The sequence below is a fragment of the Melanotaenia boesemani genome, chromosome 17, assembly GCF_017639745.1.
Source record: "Melanotaenia boesemani isolate fMelBoe1 chromosome 17, fMelBoe1.pri, whole genome shotgun sequence".
NCBI lineage: Eukaryota > Metazoa > Chordata > Actinopteri > Atheriniformes > Melanotaeniidae > Melanotaenia > Melanotaenia boesemani.
This window is the reverse complement of record NC_055698.1, coordinates 10,874,821-10,900,924: the sequence shown is the minus strand read 5'-3', so window position 1 is coordinate 10,900,924 and position 26,104 is coordinate 10,874,821. Positions and strand designations below refer to the sequence as shown.

Genomic DNA, 26,104 nt, shown 5'->3' with positions numbered 1-26,104 from the left:
TCATCCTGCAGCCATCCTTTAAACGTAAGACTTAGAAACTTTCAGAACTAGAAGCAGTAGCCATGAAAAGGGTAGTCTCGGCTTCTCTGCTTAAGCTGCTACACCTGCAACCCGACACCAGATAAGCAGGAGACAATGGATGGATGGGTGAAAGTGGTTTGTGGGAGATTCATTTGACCGCAGTAACAAGGTACCTACATCCAAAATCAGCATCCCAAACCGATAGAAGGCAAAATTCTGCATAACTTTGCTGTTCATGCATTTAAAAAAAAGTGCAATTTTATTTGAAAGATTAATATCTTTGCGTTAACACATTAATTTTGACAGCTATAATAAAGTTATCAACTGTAGCAGTTAACAATTAACTTAGATTAAAGATCAACATGCTCCTTGCCTGACTCAGTCATCACCTGGAACGACGCTGCCCCCACTGGCCCTCCTTTATCAAACCAATAAGGAAATGAGTGTACATTCTGCATCAGTTACGCATGTAATTTGGTCTGTTTTCAGGGAGCTTAGCTACCCATTGCTTGATGCAGAAGATGGAACAAAACCACTGGAAATCGCAGGGGCAGTGATGAGCAAAATAGGACATTTGCGACTAGCAAAAGAAACACATACAGAGACAAAGAGAAGAATCTGGATTGGAAAAAGAAGCAGAAGAATAATGAAGACGAGTGCAACAACTGTAGAAATTACGCAAGCTTATGAAGAAAGACTTAATGCGAATGATTAGGCTGATTTGGGGCATGATAAAAAAACTAAATAGCCAAACGGTGTCCGAAACTGCTTGCGGGAAAGAACTCTGAACTCAGCACTGTCGACTAGTGGAGGAACTGACTCAACAACCATGGCAACGCAGAAGACGCATGGAAGTATGATAGCAACGTATGACGTTTGAAACGGACGTCGCTACTTACATACGTAACGGAGCATAAATGGGCCTTTAGGCGGGGAAAGCTCATTTGTTTTGTGGCTTTGGCGATAACACCCAGAGAACAATTATGCATGAATAAATAATGCATGTAAAGCTTGAAACAATAAACTCAAGCACCGAAAAACAACAAGATAGAAAGCAGGTTTTATGTTTTATTCCAAAAACCTCAAAATAAGTTTCAAGTTCAAGAAAGTAGAATAAGCTTAGACACAATGCAAAGCATCATATACAGACGGATAAAATACATTTTATATATTGCAGACAAGCCATGGTGGGTCTTACATATGTACAGTATGTATGTAAACTTTTATGTACAATCTTTTTTACACATATAAAAAGCCTTGTTTCTATTTTTCTTTGTATATATATTTATATTTTTATATATAGATTTTTATATATAGATTTTTCATATACTCCCCACTAGCATTTGTACTACAATAATGAAAAAGAAAAAACATTTACATATATGTCAATCCATTTTTCTCTTTTTATATTACAAATGTATCTTCATAAAAATATATCTCTGTACAAAAAAAGGTTTTTATTCATAACATATTCTCTTTAATTAGAGACACTTTCCCTCTGCGGTTGCTTTGTCAGTACACAGTCTGCTCAAGTTTGTCCACTTTTTTTTTTTTTTTTTTACAGCTTACCCTTTTGGTGTGCAGCAAGATGAGTAATCTTTGCCTTTCGCTGTTTACTTGATCCCAAGTGTGAGTTATCGGTTGAGTTTTAGTACTGCGTAGAGGCTAGATGAGAGATCTACTGGACTGGCTTGAAAACAAAGACTAAAATATGAAACCTTCTCATCATCTTGTTACCATGACAAACAGGAATATTAGGATATCTCTCTGTAAGTTTGGTATTTTATACTCTGGATAAATTCTGTCTTTATTTAAGGGAAAGCTCACTCTCGCAACATATAAACCATTACTACATAAAACAGCGGGGACAAAGTGGGATTAGATATTAAACAGTACGGATAACACCTGAAATGGAAGGAAATACATTCAGTTTTTGTTTTGTTTTTAATAAATGACTCGAGTGATTTGAAAAATAAATCCTCCTTGAGTTAATTTTCATTTCTAGAATTAAAGTCATCTAACTTTGCAAACTTTTCAGGTGTCAACTTTTCCTTTTTTCCTCCATGCTGTAGTCCACCAGGCTGAAACAGACTGAAGAGTGAAGGCGAACTGCACAGCGTGAGTGTGGTTTTGTTGTAGCCATCAATATGAGGTGACAGTGAAAGATGGGAGATTATAAATGATAGTTGCTGCAGAGTGTGTCACAGCATAACTGATGGATTACATGGTTTTTCAGCACATGTACATCATGGCCTGTGCTGAAAAGTGAGAGCTGTAGCTGTAGAAAGAAGTAGGAAGCTTTTGGTCTAGTCCCCTGACTGAGAGGAAACTCACTGAGCTCTAAACCATAGCTGGAGTGTGTTTCATTACAAGAAGAGATGGTGAGCGGGAGAAGACTCAAAGCTGTGTGGGGCTGATAACAAAAATGAACCAAGAATGAGCAGAGTTTTTAGCCTTAAAATATGCAAAGAGAACCAGGAAGTAGCCAGCTGCTATCAACAGAGACTCAGTTCTCACTCTTAGAGTGCAGCAAAACTCACTGATCTTCATTTTTATATTACTGTACTTGTACTTTGGAAGTTTCTGGGCCAAGCCAGATGACTTTAATAAAAATATCTCCATAGATTTAGCTCCTACAAAGTGAAAACGGATTTTTTACTAAATTAACAGTGAGAATTTTATAAGAATGTCTCAATATCAATTAGAAACTTCTCTAACTAGTGGAACAAAATGAAGCAGCATGAAGAATGGATTGAACAGCTGATCTTAATTTTAAAATTTTAGTCTTTCTCAGAATTTTTTTGGTTGGAAAGGCAGCATTTAAACTCTTAGTAAAAATATAACACAAATACTCTATGCCAAATATGTAGGCAAGCACATAGTGCTGGAGTTTAAAGTTGTGTCTTTAAAAACAAAAATGCAGTTTAATGAATACAATGTTGATTTAGGGAAAGCAGAAATAGATGGTTAGTCTGACATGATCCTAACAATTTCCCCTGCAAGATAACAAAAAAAAAAAAAAAAAAAAGTCACAGCTTCCTGTCTCTTCAGCACTGAAGGTGTGTTTATGTATGTGTTCGTGTTGAGTTACTCATGAAAAAGAAAAAAAAGCTCCAATTTCCGATATCTGACATAAAAGGGTGACCTCAAACCTTGATAAAGAAATGTTTGGGATTCATTAACAAGACACAGCTGCAAAGCCATATCTTGGTTTCATGAGGTTATAACAAGGCACTATAATGAACATAAAGTGCTTATTGGAGACTGGAGGAGGTAAAAACATGAAAAAAGATAAGAGTTTGGCCCTTTCTCAGTTACTTTAGAATGAGCCCTTTTTATCAAAAACAATCCTTTGCTTGAAATTCAGCTGCTGTTCGTCCAGATGTAAAGCTAAATTTCATCACAGAATTAGTTCCTTGTATACAGATTGGGGGGGCAGAGTGACCTCTTGCATCCACTACTCACATTTATTTTTTTTAGTACTCAACCCATTTTAATAAAATGTTGGCAAACATGTGTTAAACGTTGCCATGGGAGTAATGAATTAAGCGGAAAGCCACTCCAAAGTGGCCTTAACAGAAACTAACTGGAATGTAATGAAGCCATAATTTCTGCTGCAATATTTGGGAGCTATTTCAGAATCAAAATAAATTAAATGTACCGTGCAACAGCTACACAAAAACTATGGGAACTTGGTTGCCATGTCTTCTGGATTTTGTGTGAGTGTAACTGCTCCTTCTCCCTGTGAAATCTCCAGGGTAATTCAATCGTTTCCTTTTCCATCAATTCAACAGCAGAACAGGCGAGGGCCAATATTCCATCGGTACGTTCGAGATAAACGACAGCTTTAAAAGTAATAAAATTGTAAAAGCAATTACCGACCCACAGCGAAAATGATTGAAGGAGCAATGTAGCGACTGGTTTCAGGGGCCTAGATTTTTTTAAAGAAGTTATGTACTGTAGGTGATTTTAAAGACTTCATTAAAAGACCTGTTGCTGTAGAAGCTGACTGAAAACTATGTTGCATAACATATACATGTAAGCATCACCTAAAACTCATGCAAGTTGATCTTTACCACCAAAAAGAACAAGCACAAGGTTTGTTAGGATGTTTCCCACTGTTATCTTTAGACTCAAACATTACATGCTGAAATTGAGGCTGGGTCTGGTTAGTGATGGCAAAATGAGTTCAGAGATTGACAATGAAGCGCAGCTAAATTAAAGCAAATTGCATGTGATGGCTGATTTTGCTCTGTTGAAATTTCAAGCACTATTCACCCCCGTTCGGCTTTGTCAGAATACACAGGTCTGGGAATAGTAAGCAGTAAATAGCTGGGAGCAGGGGGCACTCATCCCTCTCATACACACACTTCAGACAGGTCATAAAAGCATCAACATTTTGAATCCTCTTATCTCATCACACATATCCTTCACCAGTAAAGGTAAATTCCCGCTGATGTATCGAATGACGTCTCCATCCTGTGTTGCAGATTCAAAGCAATTTCTTTCTGTAATCACTCCCCAGCTGCCATGGATATGAGGAGTGTTTGCATTAGAGGCATAAACAATTTTTCATTTATCATTTCCGATTTAATGCGGTGGAGTAATCAGTATGGCAGCTACTCCCCTGCTGTCACAGCCCTAAGGAAGCCCCATGCAACGTTTTTATGTCAAGTGCAGACACAAAAAAAATGCTATTCATTTTCAAAACGAAGGCGCTGTTAGAAGTTAACTTGGGGGGAAAAAAAAGAGACCTGAATGTAATCCATAGGGAACACAACACTGACTCATCCATTCTTCAGACTCAAGCACCTTCATTTGAACATTTCGAGAGTTGGAACATAACCACATTTTGATCTTTGTTTACCTGAGGCCAAGTGGAAAGAGCTACTACTACTGCAAATAAGTAGCAAAGAAATCTCATATGAACCAACTTCAGTCAGAAGAAACATGAAAGTGGCTCCAGCATTTGACAGAGAAGCCAAAGCGGAGACTCTTACTTCAGATTTGCAGTCTTTCCGAGCCCCATGTTGGTGCTACAGCTTTGCTCTGAATTCCAGATATGAAAGAAAAAAGGTGAAATGTGATGTGGTCCCAAAGAGTTTATATGTCCATGAAAATGCATCATAGTTGTCATCCCCACTTTAAGTCAATGTCGTCTTCTTTTCAAAAGCATTTCTCCATATTTGGTTTGTTACATCTGGCTAATGAATTACAATGATGGGTCTGTATCACTATCTTTACTAAGCAAACGATTAAGTTTACTGGTTTCAGAACCTTCAAATAAAGTGATACTCCTCAACCCAGTCCATAGATCTTACTGTAAAATGAAACACTTTGTGTGTTTGGTTGAATCTCTGGGGCCAAAAAAAGACATTACACGTTTTGGGGGCATTGCAAATTGCAGCCACAGATGTGCAGCACAGAAACACACACACACATGCACTCTGTCTCACTCCCATGTCCACGTGAACTCGCTCTACACTTTATCTCGGTGCTTTTTTCAGCAGCTCCAGCTTCCTTTTAACCCCTGCTCCGGACATCTCCGCCTCGGTGAACAGAATTTCTTCCAAGCTACAAAAAGAACTGAGCTCAGAATGTGGCGATGGAGGCCGTGTCGCCATCGTGACCTTTGAAATGCGCTGAATTTTTAATTCATCCTCAGGAACAAATTCTGGGCTGCCGGTTAAAAGCTTTTGGCAGCTTCAAGAGCAGACGGTAGGGGGGAGGGGAGCACAGTTCCCAATTACTTGTCACAGGATGCAAGCAGCATAATAATACAGGAAAGAAAAAAAAAAAAATAAAGACAATTAAAAAAAAAAAGAAAAAAAAAAGAGGAGGATGAAATTAATCAGTCCAGAGTGTCTCTCTCTGACTCATGCAGGCCAACATGGGGTTGTCCACCACACAGTCAACTTGCGCAGAGATCTCTGTTAGCTACAGGTACATTTCAGGACTTACAGAGGACCATTAAATTCCCTTTGGGGTTAGTTGCGGGGCGGTGAGAAAAGTCAATGTGGTGTTTCCCACCAGCAGAACTCCTGCCAGCTGCAGGTTCACGCTGAAGCTTTTTTCTCTGAATATGGAAAACGATTAAGAAACCATGTAAAGTTACAAAAAGCCTTTTCTTGTTGACCTTTGATGAAGTTTATTTCTTCACATGGTTTCTGTTCTTGCCTCCTGAAGGTAAAAGCTTTTGCCACTGGCGATGTTTCTTAAATGCATTTCACCAAAAAAAAAGATCTTTATCTTGCCCTCTTGCTCGAAGACTACAGATGTCCTCTGTTGGCGGGCAGGCGAGGATGTGATGCATCTCTCCTTCCCTAACTGAATCAGGGATGGAAGATAGAATGAGTGTGTAGGAAGACAGACATGGAAGAAAGGGCATGTAGAAAAAAATTGAGCAAATTAGAAAGTGTGGTAAAAAAGGAAATAAGTAACCAGGAATCAAATGAATGGGGATGATGAAGGAAATCAGAAAACAGAGATCAGTTTTAATATTTTAAGTAATATTTCAAAAAACATTTTGATTTCTTTAAAAATATATAAATAAATAAATGAAATACTGTAAATCTGAAATATCACAGCAAAAGAAAACCAATACCAGATAGTTCTATCTTTGTGGGAAAAGAAAAGGGCCAGTAATGGTGTAAAACAGGGATCCTCAATCCTGGTCCTTGAGGACAGGTTTTAGAAGTTTCCTTGCTACAACACACCTGACTCAAATCAAGGAAAATTAGCAGAGTAATGCAGAGCTTGACATCCTGCTCTCCACAAGTCTGAGTCTGACTCAGGTGCGTTGCAGTAGGGGGACTTGTAAACTCTGCAGGGAACTTGCCATCGAGGACCAGTTTTTGGTGTAAAAGGTTCAGTTTGTGACCAATTCTCACCTCTGGAAGAGGCAGTGGCTATACAGCTGTGCACACTGTGCTGACCGTGAACTCCGTCTCATTGGCCATGATATCAGTGGGCTGGATGTTGCGGTCATACATGGGGTTCTCAAATGTAGCACGTCCATTAGTGTTCTCATGGCCCACGTAACCATTGAAGGGAACTTTGGGTCTTCTTCTAAAATGAAATTAATCAATATTTTGAGTCACAAGACATGGACAAGACTTAATTTACTATTTAGCAAATAAAAGTATCATGGATTTGGCTACAGTAAATTGTACTATTAAAAAAAATCCATTCAAATGAGTTCAAACTAACACATGCACATGATGTGACAATGTGAAATATACTAGTCTCACCTGTGTTTGTAGAGGTACAGAGCAAAGCCTGCGATAATCATGGCTATGAAAGGCACTAGAATGGCTGCTGCCACTGAACTGCTGTTGGAGGCAAAGTTGTAGCCTGGGTTGTCTCTGCTGGGATCTAAACTTTCTGCAGGAAGAAGGGACAAACAATTAAACCGTTACTGAAGTGTTTGACTTCAACAACAGCCATTATATTTAAAATCTCATCATTATAATTCAAATAAAAGTGTAATGATCTTCATCACCTTCTGCTAGGAAAAACAGAAGATGTATAAGGGTAATTATATGAGAACTCATCAAAAGAAATAATCTGCAGTGACTGAAGCAGAAACAGTCCAGTTAAACACAATAGACTGAGCAGCTTAAAATTACTTTTCTAAGTTTACTTCCATGTGTTAATTTCATTTTTCCTCCTGGGAATGTCAAATTCCATTATCCCAACAATGACTCTTAATTACTGCCATCAAAGGCCGGCAGCTATTAACTCATTTTAGATGCGTCCTCTAATTTATGGGGGTGTGTGTCTGAAAAAGCAACAGTGGAGGAGTGACAGCCCACCTGTTTGCCACAGACTACCAAAAAAAAAAAAAAGCTCCAATAAATGGATGAGTGACAAACAAGAAGGAATTCAATTAGTGGGTGTTGTGGTGTTTGCCAATCAACCGCCTTCTGCACAAGCACGAACACACAAACAGATGCACGAAACTGCAAGAGCAGTTACACCAACGCAGAGTTAAAACAAAACATGAAATGTTGACAAATTAAGTAGGAATATTTCCAAGTTGCCTCATCCACCTTCCAGACTCACATCTGTTGTTTCTTACCCCTACTTAAACACACATACACATTCATACCTTGGCATCAGCCCCAGCCCTCTGTATTGGTAAAAAGCTCAGTGTGCTGCAACAGAGGGGGGATGGGAGGGTGCACCTGCTGTTCAAGCACCTTTCTCATTACAGCAGATTTTCATATCCACTTTCGCTGTGCATACAAATGCTTAATCTGCATCAACACAGTTTACCTTCATGTTGAATTCAAAATTCTTGCATCTGATTTTGCATCTGCACTTTAGTTTGTGACAGCTAAACAGCATTCACATAACAAGACAGAAGCAGAGCCGTACTGTCATCATTTTCTAGCCATTTACATCATGAATCTCCAACTCCATCTCTCGAGAGCTACTGTCCTGCAAGTTTTAGATGTTTCCCTGCTGCAACACACCTAATAATAATAATAATGGATTAGATTTATATAGCGCTTTTCAAGGCACCCAAAGCGCTTTACATTGTGTGAATCCATTATTCATCCACTCCTCACTCATACCTGGTGATGGTAAGCTACGTGTGTAGCCACAGCTGCCCTGGGGCAAGCTGACGGAAACGTGGCTGCCAGTCTGCGCCTACGGCCTCTCCGACCATCACCGAACATTCATCCACACATTCATACACCAGCGATGCCAACACTGGAGGCAAGGAGGGTTAAGTGTCTTGCCCAAGGACACAACGACAGATGACTGCGGGAGCGGGAATCGAACCGCCAACCTTCCGATCATTGGACGACCTGCTCTACCGCCTGAGCCACTGCCGCCCATTCACACCTGATTCATAAATAGGCTTGTGCAGGACTTGACAAGCATTTCGGGAGATCCATTTCATTTGAGTCAGGTGTGTTGCAGCAGGGAAACAGGGAAACTTCATGCTTTGCTGCTATGAGGATGCTTCCAGCTTTGCTCTCCTTTCTGCTTGCATTTTTCTTCTTTTTTTTCTTTTTTCCTATCTTTACCGGCAAGAACTTCAGGAACAAGGACTCCTGGTCACTTATAAATCACTGGAACGAATATATTTTTTGATAAATTTAGTTGATTGCCATCGGAGAACTAGTGGAATGGAGTCTCCTAACCCTGATGTATTAATACGTGAAGGCATGTCGAATGTGGAACCTCCCGCTACAGACCTGGCTGATACACTTCCTTGGATGTGTTCAAATGACACTGGAGTAGCTGGGAAGATCCCAAACCAGACCATCAGACTGATCTCTCCTACTGGAACAGTGTAGGTGCCAGACCAAAGTCATCAACCCCAGCCAGAACCTGGTCTGATGTTGTTCGTCGCAGAGGTAAATCTAGCAGGAAATTTAAAGCTCCAGCACTCACTCCACCACCTGAAGTCTCACTGCATAATAAATATGATGTGTTGCTTCATATTAAAATGAATGATGATGAATGTAATGCAAGGATCTATAAAAACTCAAGAAATAGCCCTAAAACTCAGCCCAGGGCTAACCAGACCGGGAGGAGAGGGCAAAATTCCACAAACAGGAGGACTAAAGAAGCTATCGGCGCCTCCACACAAAAACAAACAGACACAATTCTGATTGGGGACTCTATAACACAGCATGTGAGGATGGCAAAGATGGAAAATCTAACACTTTTTGATACATCAGTCAGGGAACTGACAGAGATCTTGCCGACAATTCTGTCTTCACATCCAGATGGTATGAAGATTATTGTCCACACAGGGTCTTTTGATATTCTGAGGACGAAAACTGGCTCCGAGATCCTGAAGAAAGACTTTTCTCTGCTGTTGGAGAGACTGTGTCAGTTTGGAGCACACCATGTTTACATTTCAGGACCCATTCCCACGGAGGGTAAAGGAATTGAACTTTTCAGTAGGCTTCTTGGCCTGAACACATGGTTATCAAACGCATGTATCACCCATGGGATAAAGTTCATTGACAACTTCAATATCTTTTGGAACTGTAAGGAGCGATTCAGACCTGATGTTGTGCATCCAAATCTAACTGGATGCAGATTACTTGGTGCACACTTGCGTCATGCTGTTGGGAGGGCAAACCCAAACATGAGTGTACAGATAAGAGCGAAGGACACAGCAGAGAGGCGATCAACTCCCAGCTCTCCCCCCTCACCAGACCCTCTTCTCCACATCACCCAAGGTCTTCAAAGGATGTCTCTATCCCGGTCTGAACCCCAGCGACCACCATCTACCAAGAAATACTGGGCTCCCGCTCCTCCACCTCCTCATCCTCCTCTTAGATCATCTGTCCTGGCAGAGCAGGACACGGGAGGATGTGCAGGAGGTTCAGAGAGCAGCAGCAGAATTCACAACAAAGATAACATGCCATGATGTGTTCAGGGTCCTTGCTGTAGTTCTGCTACTACTGACAGCTGTTCTGAGATCAAGCCTGGACCCAGTAGGATTCCTGTGTTATTAAAATAAGGAACCGAACACGGCCAGTTTGTGGGGTGAATCGATCTAATCTGTTAACTGTACCTTGTATAACTCAGAATACAACAGAGACTAGTGTAAACTTCATAAAGCTAGCTGTACTTAATGTTAGATCTCTGTCCAACAAGTCACTGTTAGTTAATGACTTCATCATTTCTCACAGTTTAGAGTTTCTTTTTCTGACAGAAACATGGTTAACAGAAGACACAAGCGCTACCGTTGTTAAAGAAACAGCACCCCCTCATTTTAGTTTTATGAATAAATGTCGAAACGGGAGGAAAGGGGGAGGAGAAGCTGCCTTATTTAAAGATTCATTCCGGTGTAAAGAGATTTCATTTGCTGATTTTATTTCTTTTGAATAGCTAAGTTTTATTTTAAGGGGCATTCCTAAAATCCAATTTCTAATCATCTACAGACGTCCAGGACACTGTAAATTTTATTGATGAATTTTCTGAATTGTTGTCGGTTATCTCTGATTTTAACTATTTCATCTTAACTGGGGATTTTAACATTCACATAGATACTGTAACATGACGGATGGTAATGTCAAGGAATTTTCTTCCATATTTTGACATGTTTGGTTTGTGGCAACATGTAAAAGAACTGACCCACATTCGAGGTCACATTCTGGACCTGGTTATTTCAAAGGGTGTTGATATTTCTTCTGTTGTGGTCACTGACTTGGCCTTGTCTGACCATTTTTGTATTTTGTTGATTTACTGATCACTCAGAATGTTCAACCAACCTGCTTCTCCGTTAGAAAGAGGTACATTAAAGAAAGAACAAGTGCTAAGTTTGTGGAGGCCATAGCTATGTTACCAACAACCAGTGCAGAATCAGTTGATGGACTCCTGGATAATTTCAATATGAAAATCTTGAATGTAATGGATGCTGTTGCACCGATTAGAATCAAGAGCAACTTCAGCAAACAGAAAACACCATGGAGAAACACCACTGTGGTTACCAGCCTAAAAAGAGAATGCAGAAAAACTGAGCAGAAATGGCGGAAAAATAAACTTCAAATTCACTCTGAGCTGTACAAACAAAGCCTCCGTAACTATAACAATGAGCTGTGCAAGGCCAGAGAGCTGCATTTATCTGAAATGATTAACAGGAATGTCAACAATTCTCGCACTCTGTTTACTATGATTGAAAAACTTACAATAAGATAAGCCCAGAGCTCCTTTCCACTGAGAAATGCAGCCAAAAAATTAAAACAATTAGGTAAAATATTAATTCCACACAGTCACACAAGAAAACTAGTCTGTGTCTAAAACCTGGAAACAATTCTGATGTTCTGTCACAATTTAAAATGGTTGATTTAAAAATCCTACAAGAAACAGTTTTGCATTTGAAATCAACAACATGCACTCTGGACATGATACCATCCGACTTTTTAAAAACAGTTTTTACCTCAGTAGAAAGTGAACTTCTACTGATAGTTAACAGCTCACTGGCATCAGGCATTTTTCCCAAGTCACTAAAGATAGCTGCTATTAAGCCACTCCTAAAGAAAAGGATTCTAGATGCCTCTGTAATGAACAACTATAGACTTGTCTCTAACCTCTCTTTTATTTCCAAGATTATTGAAAAAGTTGTATTTCACCAGCTTCATGACTTTTTAAATGAAAGTGGAAATCTTGATAAATTTCAGTCCGGCTTCTGACCTCATCACAGCACTGAAACAGCTCTGGTCAAAGTGTTAAATGACATTAGGTTGAATACTGATTCTGGTCAAATATCAGTCCTGGTTCTGTAGGATCTCAGTGCTGTGTTTCATACTGTAGATCACAGACTCCTGTTACACAGGCTGGGAAACTGGGTTGGTTTTTTACTGGAGAGGTCCTTAACTGGTTCAGGTCCTATTTAGAAGGTCGGAGTTATTTTGTTATGATCGGCAGCTATGAATCCGAGCGAGTGGCCATGACTTGTGGAGTCCCCCAGGGGTCAGTCCTTGGACCTCTTCTGTTCAACTTGTATATGCTCCCTTTGGGTCAAATATTACAGAACTATAGCATTAGTTATCAAAGTTATGCAGATGATACACAGTTTATGTGTCTCTGTCACCAGATGACTTCAGTCCAATAGACTTAATGTGTCAGTGTCTGGAGCAAATAAACACCTGGATGAGGGAGGATTTCCTACAATTAAATGAAGACAAAACTGAGATTATTCTCTTTGGTAGCAAAGAGAAGAGGGTCAGCAATGACCTGGAGACTCAGGCTCTTAAAACCACCAACCAAGTTTGTAACCTTGGAGTGTTGATAGACTCAGACCTGACTTTCAGCAGCCACATCAAAGCTGTCACTAAGACAGCTTTTTACCAGCTCAGAAACATCAACAGAATTAAAAGTTTAGTCTCCCAGAAAGACCAAGAGAAACTCATCCATGCATTCATCTCCAGTAGACTGGATTACTGTAATGGTCTTTTAACAGGACTTCATAAAAAAGAGCATTAAACATCTGCAGCTCATCCAAAACCCTGCTGCTAGAGTTTTAACCAGGACTAAGAGATCTGAACACATCACACCAGTTTTGAAATCTTTACACTGGCTTCCAGTCAGTCACAGAATAGATTTTAAAACCCTTCTGATTGTTTACAAATCCCAGAATGGTTTAGGCCCAGAATACATCTGTGATATGTTCAGAGAATATAAACCTAGCAGAGCTCTTAGATCCAAAGACTCTGGTCAACTAGTCCAGACCAGAGTCCAGACTAAACATGGAGAAGCAGCATTTAGCTGTTATGCTGCAAACAAGTGGAACAAACTACCAGTGGAGATTAAACTTTCACCAAATGTAGACATTTTTAAATCCAGGTTAAAAACATTTCTTTTCTCATGCGCCTCTGATATCTGCATGTTAACTTTTTTTTTTTTTTTTTTTTTACTTATCTTGCTTTTAATCATTTTAATGTAATTTATTATTTTATTGTGATTATGTGTTGATGCCTTTTACTATTTCCAAATATCTGTAATGCCATTATTTTATGTAAAGCACTTTGAATTATCCTGTACATGAAATGTGCTATACAAATTAACTGCCTTGCCTTGCCTAAAAACCTGCAGGACAGTAGCTCTCGATTACTGGAGTTGGAAATCCCTGGTTTACAAGAATTAAGAGTATAATACCTCCCTTGCACACTCTGGTGCAAATAAGATGCAAACTGCAGCAGACTTTGGATCCGTTTTAAACTGAATATAAAGCACAAATAAACTGTGCAGCATAAAGAAAATTAGTGACAGGTGAAACCTATTATAGCTACATTAAACAACTTTAAAACTAACCCAGATGGATTGCATGTTTCTGTGTCCACTCACTCTGAAATTTATTATTAATAAGCTTTACCGATTTGTAGAATATGTTTAAAAACGTATGAACATAGTTTCTTTCCTTTGTCACAAACATCTCAACTGGATCTCACGGTTTCTGTCAGCAGTGTCACTGTGTTCAACCTTGGTATGTCAAGTGTCCTGAGATGATGATCTGGCTGAATTTGGAAGTAGTTATGAAGCAAATTTTTATTGAAGCAAACTTAGATTTTTCTTGAAGATGTGCTGTGTTAGATTAATAAAGGATGTGTCAATTCAACACAAAAATCACAATGGGGATTAAATTACAAGAACATATGGACAAACACGGGTAAATAAAAGAAAACAAAAAAACAAAAAAAAAAACAAACAAAAACAAAACAAATATATCTTACAGAGAATATTAGGATTAGTCATACATTCTGTAAAACTGTTCTACCATTTCTAACAGTAAGTATATGCCAAATCCAGTGGTGCACAAAGCACCAGGCTTAAGGATATTACACTTCACAAGCAATTATTTTCTATTACAGGAGTCCAGGCAAGGTTAAAACCACCGGTGTACTATCTTCCCCAGGAAGCCACTTGTTCAGAGGTCTCCATAGAGGAGCAGCTCACTTACCCAATCTCTGGAGACCGAATTGGCCAAAGCCTTTTCCTCTAACAAAGCCCTGGTACACAAAGGAATTGGATGAAGAGATGTAGGACACCTGTGGAGAGAGAGCAGTGGAGGAGAGACACTTTATGTGTCACTTCAAGGCTTTACAAAAGGGCGTATCATCAAAGTGTCAGCATGTGGTGCATGCAAAAAATGAAATATCATGTCAAAAGATGCTGAGAGGTGCTCTTATGGCTGACATTTCGGGTGACGTTTTTCTGCTTAACGGCACATACATAAATGCACTTCACCACGCTGCACACACACAAGGATGTCACCCAAGAACAACACTCCAATTTGCACAGGAAAACCCTTAAAATGTGTGTGTGCACATCTTTTGAAACAGCACATAAAAGTGAACACAGAAGCACACAACCATGTGCACTGTGACCTGCTTTTTTTAATTAAATCAGGAGTGTGTGCATTAAAGGTGCCTAGGGTTGGGGGATAATATGGGTGAGTGGAGCGAAGGGGGTCTGTCGACTCCTGATTACCAAGCAATGATTTAACTGACATTTTAATTAAAGAGAAAACTCTTGGTGGGCTCTCCATCTCCCAAGAGTGACAAGGTTAGTGTGTGTGTGTGTGTGTGGTTATGTGTGTTTGTGTGTATTTCACAATGAAGATGTGTGTGTAATATAACATCTTTTCAGGGGCAAAGAAGGTGCTGTAATGGATCTGACTCTGGACTTGCACTCACATGTCCGTCCAGGGCCCAGTTGTCAATTTTGAACTTGTTGACAAAGATCTCCACAGGACCTCTGATCTGATGGACCTGCAGCAGCAGCTGGGCTTCCTCCCTCTTATAAGTACCTACAAAAATAAATAAATAAATAAGGCTTTTCAGTTTGCTGGGCACAACATCCACCCTACCTTTTTCCCACCTGAAAATAGATACAGCATGTGACACTTCAGGACTTTAAAATGTGAGTTTAACGCATCCTCAGCACTGTGCTTGTTCACCACTACAGCCAAGTTACTGTAACCCTTTTGTGGTGATAAAGCTTAACATATCTACATCTTGACACCACCACTTCTGTTACAAACAATTGCATGTCCTGGGTCCAAAAAAACATGGTCTCTTTTGCCATATGGTTGGTTGCAAATTAGACTCATTCTGAATGCACTGCAGACCGTGTTACTACGAGATATTCTGCAGTTAAGAAAGTGAGTTATTTTAGATGGTGAGAAATGTACTCTTCTAGTGGTCCTATTCGGAGTAGCTTTTAGTTTTAGTTCAACTGTTTGTCCAAACCAAGAGTGCTCGGACTGTTCACTACTGCAGAAAGACACCGACTAGTCATAGGTAGCCTACTTCCTACCTAAAAGAACCACCCAGAACAATTTATAGTGGGGTGTGGATGTAAGTAAATTGCTCCAAAAAATAAAGGGAACACAAATGTAATCATTGCCATGTAACTCAGTCAGTCACACTTCTGGGATATCAATCTGTCCAGTTAGGAATTAACATCTGCGATTATACAAATGGAGCAGACAACAGGTGGAAATGAGAGGCAATTATAAAGACAACCCTTATAAAGGAATGGTCCTGCTGGTGGTGGCCACAGACCATTTCCCTGTCTTTATCCTTACTGGCTGATTTTTGGTCACATTTGCCAGTGCCCTCACCAGCAGAGGTGACATGATGTGGGGTCTGCAACCCTCCGAAGTTGATAAGGTAGTGCAGCTAATCCATGATGGCACATCTGTAGCAAGAAGGTTTGCTGTGTGTCCCAGCACAGTGTCGAGAGGATGGAGGTACCAGTACTCTCAGATCCAACACTTTGCAGGCTGATTGGCATTTGCCAGAGAACACCAGGATTGTCAGATTTGTAATTGGCACCCTGTGCTCTTCACGGATGAATGCAGGTTCACACTAACATGTGACAGATGTGAAAGAGTCTGAAGACATCGTGGCGAGCGTTCTGCTGCCTGCAACATCCTCCAGCATGACTGTCTTGACAGTGGATCAGCGATGGTCTGGGGAAACATGTCCTTGGAGGGCTGAGGCCTCCATGTGCTAGCAAGCGGTACCCTGACTACCATTAGGTAGCTGGATGAGATCCTCAGACCCATTTCAGAATTTGGGCTGCTGCAGTGGAATCTGGATTCCTTCTGATGTATGACAATGCTCGACCTTATGTGGATGGAGTGTCTCAGCAGTTCTTGCATGATGAAGGCACTGATGCTATGGACTGGCCCGCCCGTTCACCAGACCGGAATACAATCGAGCAACTCTGTGGCATCATGCCTCATTCCATCCACCACCACCACGTCACACCAGGGGTTGACTGATGCCCTGATCCAGGTCTGGGAGGAGATTTTACAGAAGTACATCTGTTGTCTCATCAGGAGCATGTCTAGATGTTGTAGGGCAGGGGTGGCCAACGTCGGTCCTTGAGAGCCACAATCCTGCAGGTTTTCCAAATTTCCCTGCTCCAGCACACCTGACTCAAATTAAATGGATCCAACAGCCTATAAGGATCTGCACAATGACTCATTAGTTTAAGTCAGGTGTGCTGAACCAGGGAAATTTGGAAAACCTGCAGGATTGTGGCTCACGAGGACCGACGTTGGTCACCCCTGTTGTAGAAAGTGTATACAGGCACATGGAGGCCACACACACTACTAAACCTCATTTTGAATTGTCTTGAGGAATATACATAGAAGTTTGGTCAGGCTGTGATCCGATCCTTCTACTTTTATTTTGAGTATGATTCTGAATCCAGACCTCCATGGGATTTAGATTTCCATTGATGATTTTATGTTATTTTGTTCTCAATGCATTCCACTATGTAATGAAAGAAATATTTTCAACTAGAATTGTTCATTCATCAATATCTAAGATGTGGTATTTAAATGTTCCTTTTTTTGTATTGAGCAGTGTATATACACAAACAAAACTGGGGGCATTGGGGAAACTGTAGCCCTTAAACATATGAATGACTAAAAGGAACTATTATGGGTAGTTTTCTTGTTAATACAACAATAAAATTTCTTAAAAGTCCTTTTCCATCTGGCACCGGACAAGAGGTAGAGCAGGCCCCCAGCTCAGACTTCATCCAGCAAACATTTCACTTTGAGGCAGCGGTGTTAATCACCACTCCACTGTGCTGCTCTACAGCTGGTTATGGAACAGAGAAAAGAATTTGATTAAAAAAATAACATTCATACATATGAGGTCTGCTAAATGAAGGATTTTTTTTTTATTAATTTTACAGTTAAGTTCAGCTTGTTTATTGTCTAAATACAAAATTCAGTATAAATAAAAGGCTTAACTTTTAAAGTGTGGCTACTGAAAATATTCTCAGTACACAGTGATGAAGACTGATAGCACCCAGGTACAGACGAGTGAGGTATCCCGGCTGTTAATGGTAAGAAAAAAAAGTCTCTTGATGATCACAGCTGCACAATGATTACTGAAACCACCAGAGTCTGTCCCCACTTAAACTTATTAGAAAGACATCTGCTTGGATTCAAATAAACACTGAGGGTTTTCTGACATGACAATGGTCAAGAAAAGTGCATTTTTGAAAGTCTGGACTATAATTTTCCTTTTAGAATACAAACCTGCCAGTTTAAGTTCAACTCCACTGTGGTCGATGAGTGTCCCGTTAACCCTGTTGCTAAAGGGTTCGAAGGCAGTGATGCTCAACATAGCTGGCTGCTTCTTTCCCAGGTACTCATAGGACCCCCTCCACAAGGAATTCTTAGCAAACACACCACCAGGGACTGAAAGAGCCAAGATTGTTAACACAAAAAACTCAGCTAAAAAGACAATTTAGCAAGACTGTCATGAATCACTGAAATGAGAGAAATTAAAGAGACAGTGCAGATATAAATGCTGGGGTTGTTGCTGTTATTGCTGTATTTTCTAATCAAACAATATATTAAGAATTAATGAGCAAACTTAGATTAAATATTGTAAATAACAGTTTAATATGGGTTTGTAATATAGATGCAAACAAGTCCATTTCATTATTGTGATATTAAATTATTTTTTATGAGGAACAATCCATCTTTAATTTAAGAAGTACCCATCTTACCTGGCAATTTGGAGGGTGGCTCCTGCACCGTCCCCACTGGGCTCTTCCCACTTGGACGATTATCAGCTAGAATGAAAAATGTACAAGATGAACAGAAAGCTTCAGTATGTAAACCAGTAAAGAAAAACAACTGAAAAACTCCCAATTATTTACTTCAAATATGTCCCCATAATCAATTCCTATCTTGAGGTGGCCGGAGTGAAGGCTGTCTGTGACAGGATTTGACTTCTCCCCTGGAAGTATGCAGCTGCATTTAAGAAAATTTGCCAGCTTCAATAGAGACACTTTAATAATGCCTTACAGCTCACATGGGGACGCAGGACTACATCACAGTAGTAAACATACGCCCACGCAGGTAAACATAGGGAAGAGGGCTTTACTCACCATCGCAAACAAAGACAGGTATACTGTTTGTAGTTTACGAGCAGAAAAACGTCTCAGATGAAGGAACACAGAGACACACAAAACACATGAACACACTCTGCCATAGCCTTATGTTTTATTAGCTGCCAGTACCCTGAGCTGCCCTTCCATCACCATGCCCACAGGCACTGTTAATGTCCTGAATGTGCTATGGCCAGTTCTCTTCCTAGCTTTCACTCTTAATGGCATGGACTTAAAAATACCCATCACCCTGTGTATTTCAGCAGCAGCTTGATAAGGAATCCGTCACATGGATATCCACCTCTATTTCATCTTTCTCATCCAGCCATTAGCATTCCTCTTTCCTAGATAATTGTGGATCAATTACTCCATTTTTTTTTCTCTCTTTCCCATATGTACTTAGGCCAGTGATTTGGGGTGTCTTAATGGCAGTCTATTTGTCTGCTACACCTTGTTAACAATGCCTTTCCATTTATAAGAGGTACTTCTGCTAAGCTAATCAATGGGAAGCATTGGCCTAATCAAGTTTTGCGCCCTTGTTAATGTTTCAAAGCTTGTAGATTTGTGTGTCTGTGCACGGGTGTGTGGGCTTTCAGGCAGTCTAATTGCATGATGGATGGGCCATACTACTCTGACATGTGTCTGAGAATAAGCAAGTGTTAACAGAGCAATTCATCAACATTAGCCGAATCCCCAGTTTCCCCAACCCGAGTCACCACCGTGAAGACAGCACAGTGACTGGTTCAATAAACACTGATGATAGAAACTTTGTGCACTTTTTAAATACAGTGGCCAACAGTTCAATTTTCCAAAAGGCATATAGTTAAAGAGAAAAAGTGTATTTAATAATCTTAATTAATTAAGATTATTCATATATTTATTCAATTTATTTCCATCCTCACTGTTTCTACATTGAAGCAACATGAAGAGGCATATGACTAAACCTAGCTACTCTCTTCCACTATTTTCCTTTTTGGGGAATACTCCAGTTTTTTAGTGCTTTTACAGCTACTACAACGCTTTCAGTTTTGTTAAGAGGAGGGGTTGCTATGCTTTTTTTTTATTGATCATGCTTTTTTTCCTTAATGGTGTAATTCTTGATTCCAGAATTTGTTGCTACTTCTCAAATGTTCCCATAATTCCTACAGTCCCCAAACCTTGATTGATCCAGCTTTGTGATAAACAGTGTGCACCTTTTTTTTCTCTAAATACACCTGTGCTTATTGATGCAAAAGCTCTGTTTAAAATTCATTGGTACATAATACTTGTTCTTCTTGCTAGGCAGGAGCCGAGGCAGAGATGGGTAATCACTGCTCTTTGTCAGATTTTCAGCCAAATGAAAAATGCTAACTTAAATTTCGTTCAGCTCAGTGGAAAGTTGGAGTATGGGCAAAAGAAGCTGTAACATTTTGGTACAAATCACGATTACTTTCGTTAAGATGGCAACATACTCGTTCTGTAAACATTTGTTCTCAAAAAGTGTAAATCATAATCATGTTTATGAACAAACAATATATCTAAAAAGCTAATAGAAAACAGAAACTTTGGTGGAAGCTTTTAGGAAGCTCTAATTTAGCTTTCAGCTTTTTTGCATTTTAAAAACATACAAACAAAGAACAATGTTCTAGCTAAAATGTTAAAAAGAAAGTTTAATCTTTATGGCTTTTGGAGAAAAGCTGCTGCATAAGGTCATTTGGTAGTTGTACATCTATATGAGCCCAGTTTGAGCTGGTCATGTGAAAGATTTTTTTTTTTGTCAAAGCTAAAGAGGTGTGTGAGTGTTTATGTTTTCACATTTATTCCCATATTATCTTATCAATATTCCACCTACCTGCACATAGTGGTGGTTTCCCAGACCAGCTACCATCAGACCTGCAGGTCCTGTGCTCTGATCCTCCAGCCAAGTAGAAGCCAGGCTGACATGTATAGATCAGTGTGTAGCCAAGGGACGGCAGTTCAATGGCTCTCACATCAGACTGGGCTGGCAGCTCTGGCTGGCTGCAGTGGTGGGCTGGAGAGAGAGGGAGAGGTATTCAAGCAACCAAAAGGACAAGAACAGAAGATTAAATGAGGAGGAATCAGCACGAGAGGAGAAACAGATGTATAAGGTGCAGGAAAAAGAGGAGACTAAATATACGCTGACTGTTTTTACCAATGCACTCAGGTTGAAATCCGCTCCAGGTGAGGTTGGGCAGACAGGTGCGTGAAATGGAGCCCTGCAGTAGGTAGCCCTTTCTGCAGCTGAAGAACACAGTGCTGCTAATCTGTAACAGAACACACATGATGATGAGGACTGGAAAGTGGTGCTGCACAAAAAGATGAGCATGTTTTATGCACTAAATAGAAAGTTTAATGGTTTTTCTTTGGAATTTGATGTTTTTTTATGTTGTTTTTTTTTTTCAAAATATAAAACATGTAAACTTTGTCATTCTTTAAAGCTGTAAGTGTACCATCATTATTAGTAAGAATTTGTGGAGCATGGAAGGTTAATAAGGTTTTATAAAAACCTCAATGTATTACTGCAGTACTATTATTATTATTATATTTATTATAAACAAATATGATTGTGTCAATTATACAGCTGAAAAAAATGAATTGCTCATCATTTTACTGTCATATCTGAGCAGTTTAAATGCTGTATTCATTTTTCTTTTATTCATCAAATCATCATTAAAAATGGGTCATACTTTCAAGTGTTTCTTTGTATTGAGGAAAAAAAAATAAACATCATCAAATACTTTTTTACTCATCACTGTGTTACTGGTAACAAATGATGTTTGTACTAAAGAGTCTCACACAATCATGTCATGAATTTAATAATGATTCCATACAAAGAAAACATCTGAAGTGCTGTTTGGCATCTTGAGAAAACGCTGAACTTTCTCATATCCTCAGTACTGTAGTAATCATTGATTCAACCTTGTAGTCCATGTGGGTAAGAGAAGGCTAAGGGAAATATATGTTGCACTTCAGATGAAAAAGAAAAATGCCCTTTTGAGATTTAATTGAACTTTTGTTCAATTTATAAACTCAATTTCCTATGTGACAAGCATTTTCACACCTGGTAGCCTTGGCTGTTGTTCTGATTTCCAAAAAGAGGAGTGCCAGGATCTCCACAAGTAGTGTGGGTAGGATCTGAAACAAACACACACACAAACACACACAGATCTCTTCAATATTATCCTCCAATTAGAGCATTTTAGGCAAGTTTGATTTTTGCATTCTTTTCTTTTGCAAAGTACCATCAAGCAAATGTCTTATTTGTTTATAAATAAACATCTTCAGCATGAAAATGAGCCAAACATGTCACCATTACTGAGTGACAAGAAAAAAAAGTCCTGCAGCAGCAGTGTGCTTTGTCCCTTCACAGAGCTCCGAGCTCCCTGCATTTCCTGAAATGCTTAAAACAACAAGTTTAGCAAGTACTTTAAAACCTCTGCAGAAGTGCTCCCAGGAGGATTAGTACTGTTCTAAAGGCAATATGCTCACAGTAGCTCATGGTAAGTATTCTTCAGATTTATATCTGAAAAAGTTTACTACACCACATCCTTGCTTTACATCTAGGGCATACAACATAAAAAATGTACATCATTTATCATTTATACATAACATGAATGACCACTGGACTCAAATCAATAAAAGGGTGGATGGCAATAACCAATCACACATAACAGATATGCAAACAAATAATCAGATATGTGTAAAAATGCATACAGACATTATTAGCCAAACCATAGGGTGTTTTTTGTGTTTTCTAATGTCTCTGTTTCTGTGCTCAGAGCAGATTGGAACAATAAATTCTTCCCCGTCAATCTGCAAATCCTTCTACTTTGTAGCTGTTCAGCAAGAATATGCTTCTATCTGTCTTTCCTTAAAACAAATGCAGTGATTAAATGAAATATTTTAGACTTTCGTTCTTAAAATTGATATACTGCATTATCTTGTGTTTCCTTCAAATGACCACATTAACCAGGAAAAGTTGTAACACCAACATCTTAACTCCCGAACCTGAGAGTGAAAATTAATGAGTGAAATTGTCATTTACAAGGGTTTTATTGGACAGTAAAAGTGTAAAACAGAGCAAGGAGCTGATGCTTTTTGTCCTACTTACTTAGGACATGTTACATTGGTCTCGGTAGGATGGTGTGACCAGTGGTTACACTTTGCAAATATTCAACATATTCAATGTTTAATAGATGGAATCTCATATAATCTCAAATTTAACCGAATGTTTTTATGTCTGCTGTGGGTTAAGTGGGTTACAAATAATGCATCATGATTTATGTTTACAAAAACTGAGTCAAAGGATTTCGCACGTGCATATTTCATAAGTATTCAAATACCAAAACAATCCCTGGGGAAGGAAATTAGATTTTATCTTCCATTTGTCTCTGATGACTTAGGGGACATGCGTGAGTGTTTGTATGTGTAGCAAACATTTATACCTTATACACCTTAAACGGGATTATTCTTCCAGCTTAAATTGTGCTTTAGGGATTTTTATGGCAGCATAGTGATTGACATTTGTTATGGCAAAGTTCCAAAGTACCTGGATGAAGGCTGCTACTGGGCTAGGTGCATTTTGCAAACACTGCTTACAGTGCATGCAGGTAGCAAATAGTAAGAGAATCCAATTTCAACTGCTTTCAAGTTGCGGGTAAATTTGTGAGTGCCTACGTGATCACACATGGGCCACACAATGTTTGTTTCAACTAAATAAACATGTTGAAATAAACAGGATGAGAATAGTTGGTATTGGAAATGGGCCCTGGGTTTTGTTTGATTGAAAGGCATTTCCATTTACGTTTCATGTGATGGAGAAAGACAGAGCCCATGTTCACCCGGAAACGGCTTTGATCAATTACACAAGTCAAAAGTGAAAATGAGAATCGATATAAGTTGCTAGGTCAAATGGGTTTTTGAATGCTTTAAATCTTGGCTGCAAATGGTAATCATGGCTAGAAAGAGCAGAGTCCAACATTCATCCAAAGTGGTAAGCAATTCTTACAATGACACTAGTGTTGTACATTTAGAATGTTGTGTTTTTATTTAATCTATCCACATGACTGATTCTGCCTACAACCACACAATTACCACTTCATTCAACCATTTGATACAGCAGACTATAAAGGGAGCAGTAAACCAGCAGCTTACCAATGCACGAAGGTTGTGTACCACTCCAGGTGCCATCATACTGGCAGTATCTCCTGGCCGAGCCAACCAAGATGAGAGGAGGGTTGCAGGAGAAGGAGACAGACGAGAGATAGGTAAAACCTCGGTCCTCCCTTCTCCCCTGAGCTGGAATACCTGGATCTCCACAGAACACAGCTGGAAAGAGGCAAAGAAGAAGGAAGAAGGAAAAGAGACAGATATAACATGAGATGACCTGCAACACATGTTGGGTTTTAATTGGATTCTTCAGTGGATACGACACATCCCACAGAGGATATATACGTTATACATACTTGGGTAAAATAATGTCAGACACAAATCATTAAGTGTAATGTAATTGGGCATTTTGGCTAGATGCCACTTACGGAAGCACTGTGGTTTCTCTCCGCTCCAGTTACCGTTGCCCTGGCATGTTAACACAGTGGGAAGGGACAGCTGGTAGCCTTGGTTGCAGGAGTAGCTTATACTCGAGCCCCAGGTAAAGTCTGTACCAACAACTTGTCCATTAGGAATGGTGGGTGGTGGACCACAAACAATTGCTACAAGGCAGCAGAGAGACATGAAGTATTAGACGAGGTCAAATGTTCCTGTCTATGGCACAAACACAGAGCAAAATCTGTGTCAGAAATTAAATGGAAATAATTATTTAACCGCTCACTTTGCATATATTGCCATGAACGTCACTCAGCACAATTATACCTTTACAGAGTGGCCTGGTGCCATTCCAGGTACGATCCTTGGTGCAGATGAGAGAGGACGCCCTGTCAGCATCCATGTTAAACCCAGGAGAACACTGGAAACTGATTGTGTGGTTGTAGGTGAAGTCGTTTCCAAATCTCACCCCGTTGGCTGGCACTCCGGGATCACCACAGTTGATTACTGCAGTCACAAAACGGGATAAAAGATTTACAGTAAACACATTTCAATGCAGAAAAGACTCATTTAAAGAGCAGCTCATCTCACAAACTTAAATAATGCTGATCTACATTAACAATCACTGTTACATTTGCTTTTATGGAAAACCTTTTAAATGTGTTTGCTTAAATGTACTTTGTAGTTGACAGACTATAATCCTTTCACTTAAAAGTTTCTATGTGTCATTGTTCTCTATTTCCTGTAGTGCTTTAAGGAAGAAAAGACACTTCATCTTATGATGAGAATCCCTCTGCAGGTGCCCCACAAAGCTCCAAAAAGAACCACATTTCTCACTGACTACTTTTACATCCTGCAAGGTGTGATTAGGTAACACACCGCGTGACTCAGCTGCTCTGCAGCTCAGCTTTGCTGTGAATGGCTACGAAAGAAAATCCAGCACACATGAGAACTAAAGGGAAGTTGCCTTGGGACAATAAAGCATTGTTAAATGTGTACATGCAGCATGTTCAAGCACAACTCTAAGCAGGGTGAGAAAACTAGGCCTCTCAGAGGTGCTGTGTCTTCCCTTGACTGAGCAAGTACTTACATTTCCCATCAAGCTGGTAAGATCATGCTACTGGAATCACAATGACTTTCCTGACATGTCATCCCAGTAACAATACCAAAATGACTAAATAATATAGAAAAGCTTGGTCTGTACATCACAACATCACTTGTAAAACAGCCTAATACTACAAATATCAGCTGACTGAATAACTGGAAGTTTCCCTTCTAATAATAATCTTTGTCCAGAAAACGTATTTTTATTAGAGCAAAAATCATTACTTTTCCCTAGTTCAATTTAAATTTATTAAACAGACTTAAGAGAGAGAGAAACAAACAGAAAAACCCAGAAAATATCAAATCATGCTCAGTGTCCATGTGTGTTTCTTTTGCAGAAGGTGATCTGTCAAAGAGGTGCGACGTGTCCTCTTTCAGTCCTGTGGATGACTGAGCTCTGAAATCCATAAAGATTCCGCTTAAGGTTTTATATTTTTAAGCGAGAGGAAACTGACTGACCTCTATTTGCTCGGGTCTTCTGGCTTTGTACAGCAGCTGTGTGCCTTTTGTGTCACATGACAAAGGGCTGTCAGGC

At 39.6% G+C, this 26,104-nt stretch overlaps 1 protein-coding gene across 1 annotated transcript in view; it reads right to left on the bottom strand.

The window, feature by feature from the left end:
- Positions 1–1,076: 1,076 nt before the first annotated feature.
- Positions 1,077–26,104, bottom strand: part of csmd2 (CUB and Sushi multiple domains 2) — a 237,590-nt gene continuing 212,562 nt past the window's right edge. The window contains exons 60-72 of the mRNA XM_042012628.1: positions 24,793–24,972; positions 24,459–24,632; positions 24,076–24,249; positions 21,983–22,056; positions 21,074–21,185; positions 20,753–20,932; positions 18,538–18,603; positions 18,062–18,223; positions 15,192–15,304; positions 14,456–14,543; positions 7,272–7,404; positions 6,912–7,089; positions 1,077–6,348 (exon numbers count right to left, since the gene is read on the bottom strand). Coding sequence (XP_041868562.1) covers positions 6,930–7,089; positions 7,272–7,404; positions 14,456–14,543; positions 15,192–15,304; positions 18,062–18,223; positions 18,538–18,603; positions 20,753–20,932; positions 21,074–21,185; positions 21,983–22,056; positions 24,076–24,249; positions 24,459–24,632; positions 24,793–24,972 — 1,616 coding nt within the window. The 3' untranslated portion in view covers positions 1,077–6,348; positions 6,912–6,929. The remainder of the gene's footprint in view (positions 6,349–6,911; positions 7,090–7,271; positions 7,405–14,455; positions 14,544–15,191; positions 15,305–18,061; positions 18,224–18,537; positions 18,604–20,752; positions 20,933–21,073; positions 21,186–21,982; positions 22,057–24,075; positions 24,250–24,458; positions 24,633–24,792; positions 24,973–26,104) is intronic.